Source organism: Alligator sinensis, unplaced genomic scaffold (genome assembly GCF_000455745.1).
Source record: "Alligator sinensis unplaced genomic scaffold, ASM45574v1 scaffold707_1, whole genome shotgun sequence".
Classification (NCBI taxonomy): Eukaryota; Metazoa; Chordata; order Crocodylia; family Alligatoridae; genus Alligator; species Alligator sinensis.
This window is the reverse complement of record NW_005842065.1, coordinates 589,639-591,408: the sequence shown is the minus strand read 5'-3', so window position 1 is coordinate 591,408 and position 1,770 is coordinate 589,639. Positions and strand designations below refer to the sequence as shown.

At 62.8% G+C, this 1,770-nt stretch overlaps 1 protein-coding gene across 3 annotated transcripts in view; it reads left to right on the top strand.

The window, feature by feature from the left end:
• Positions 1 to 578, top strand: part of AP1M2 (adaptor related protein complex 1 subunit mu 2) — a 7,773-nt gene extending 7,195 nt beyond the window's left edge. For all 3 annotated transcript variants that reach the window (XM_014519828.2, XM_006023355.2, XM_025204007.1), the window contains 2 exons: positions 108 to 183; positions 421 to 578. In XM_014519828.2, coding sequence (XP_014375314.1) covers positions 108 to 183; positions 421 to 443 — 99 coding nt within the window. In that variant the 3' untranslated portion in view covers positions 444 to 578. The remainder of the gene's footprint in view (positions 1 to 107; positions 184 to 420) is intronic.
• Positions 579 to 1,770: the final 1,192 nt, after the last annotated feature.

Genomic DNA, 1,770 nt, shown 5'->3' with positions numbered 1-1,770 from the left:
GGGGGGGAGAGCAGCCTGTATCCCCAGCAGCTGCAGGACTGGATTAGTGCCCTTCCACCTCCTCCCCCTAGCCTGGGGCAGTCCCCCCAATACTAACCTCCCCCCAGGTTCGTTACATGAAGATCATTGAGAAGAGTGGGTACCAGGCTCTGCCCTGGGTGCGCTACATCACCCAGAGTGGGGGTGAGTCATGGGGTCCCTAGGCCTCTACCCCCCCCAACCGTAGTAGGGGGTTCTTGGCATGTGTGGGGGGCATGTGGGGACTTTCAGCACATCCCCCCAGCCTTAGTGGGGGGCATGTATCTATGTATGGGGCACTCCTAAGGTGTGGGGGGCACCTGTGTATGTGATGTTCTCTATGGGAGAGGTCTCTCAGGGTGGGAGTCCCTCTTACTCCCCTGCTCCACTCCCACCTCCCAGACTACCAGCTCCGGACCAGCTGAACGCCACCGCCCAGTGGTGGAGGACCCTGCTGCCTCCAAGGCCTGAGTCTAGCACTCCCCTCTCCGCCCAGCTGCCCCCATGGGAGAGCCCCCCCCATATGTTGCCCTGCCTTGTCTGCTGGTTTATAAACAGAATGTGACTGTTTCCCTGTGTTCTGTGGGTCTTTTGGGTGGGGTGGGGGCTGGGTTTGCCCCCCCCCCAAGTCTTGCATCTCAGGCTAAGTCCTGCTCCAGGGGTGGGGGGGTTGAATGGCCCCAGTGGCTACCAGGCCTGGGATAGAGTGGGGGTGTCCCCCAGCAGTGAAGAGCTGCCTCCCCCCTCTACCTCTGGGGCCTTGGCTTGGCAGCTGCAGCTTGGGGGTCTCCATCTTAGTTCCCCCCATGCCCCGCTCTTCAAGGCTACTGTGGGGGGTGGAGCCAGGGCTGGGGCTCATCTAGGTAGGGGGAGAGGGCAGTGCATGCCTGTTCCTGCACTTGTGGGCGGGTGCTCCTTTTGCCCATGCCCCATGTAGTCAGGCACCATTGCTGCTAGAGGGAATGTGAGGCAGCCCCCTAAACTGGAGCAAAGTGTGTGCCTGCAGCTAGAGCGAAGCTGTGGGGGTGAGGCTCCATGGAGGGAGGTTATGAGGTTGGGGTCTTCTGGTTTGGGGGGGGGCAGGGTCGCTATTGGCAGGGGCATTCTCCTCCAGCCTGTTGCAGTCTGTCCCTAGGGGCAGAAGCTAGCATCTGCCTCCCTTTGGTGGGGGGGAGAATCATGGCCTTTGTTGCTCCTCCCTGTGTGAATGGGTGGGGGGGGCAGATATTGGAGCCTCTGAACTGGCAGGGTGTCCCACTGTCACAGTTTATGGAGGTCATTGGAATAGGGGAGGATTCGTAACCCATAAAGTGTGGGTGGGGCAGGGTCTCAGCCCTGGGAGTCAGTGAAGTGGGGAGGAGTCCTGCCCCAGGGGGCTGGGGTGTACCCCTATGGGAGGGGGTTGAGGGTGTCAGCGGGGTGGAGGGGCTGCCAGGGGCCAGAGGACCAGGGTTGGAGTGGGGTGGGGCACTACATGGAGCAAGGGGACCCCAGACCTAGGGGCGGCAAAGTGTGGGTGGGGCAGGGTCTCAGCCCTGGGAGTCAGTGAAGTGGGGAGGAGTCCTGCCCCAGGGGGCTGGGGTGTACCCCTATGGGAGGGGGTTGAGGGTGTCAGCGGGGTGGAGGGGCTGCCAGGGGCCAGAGGACCAGGGTTGGAGTGGGGTGGGGCACTACATGGAGCAAGGGGACCCCAGACCTAGGGGCGGCTTGGGGGGATCCATCCCAGAGAGGCCGTGGGGCGAGTCCCGGGTG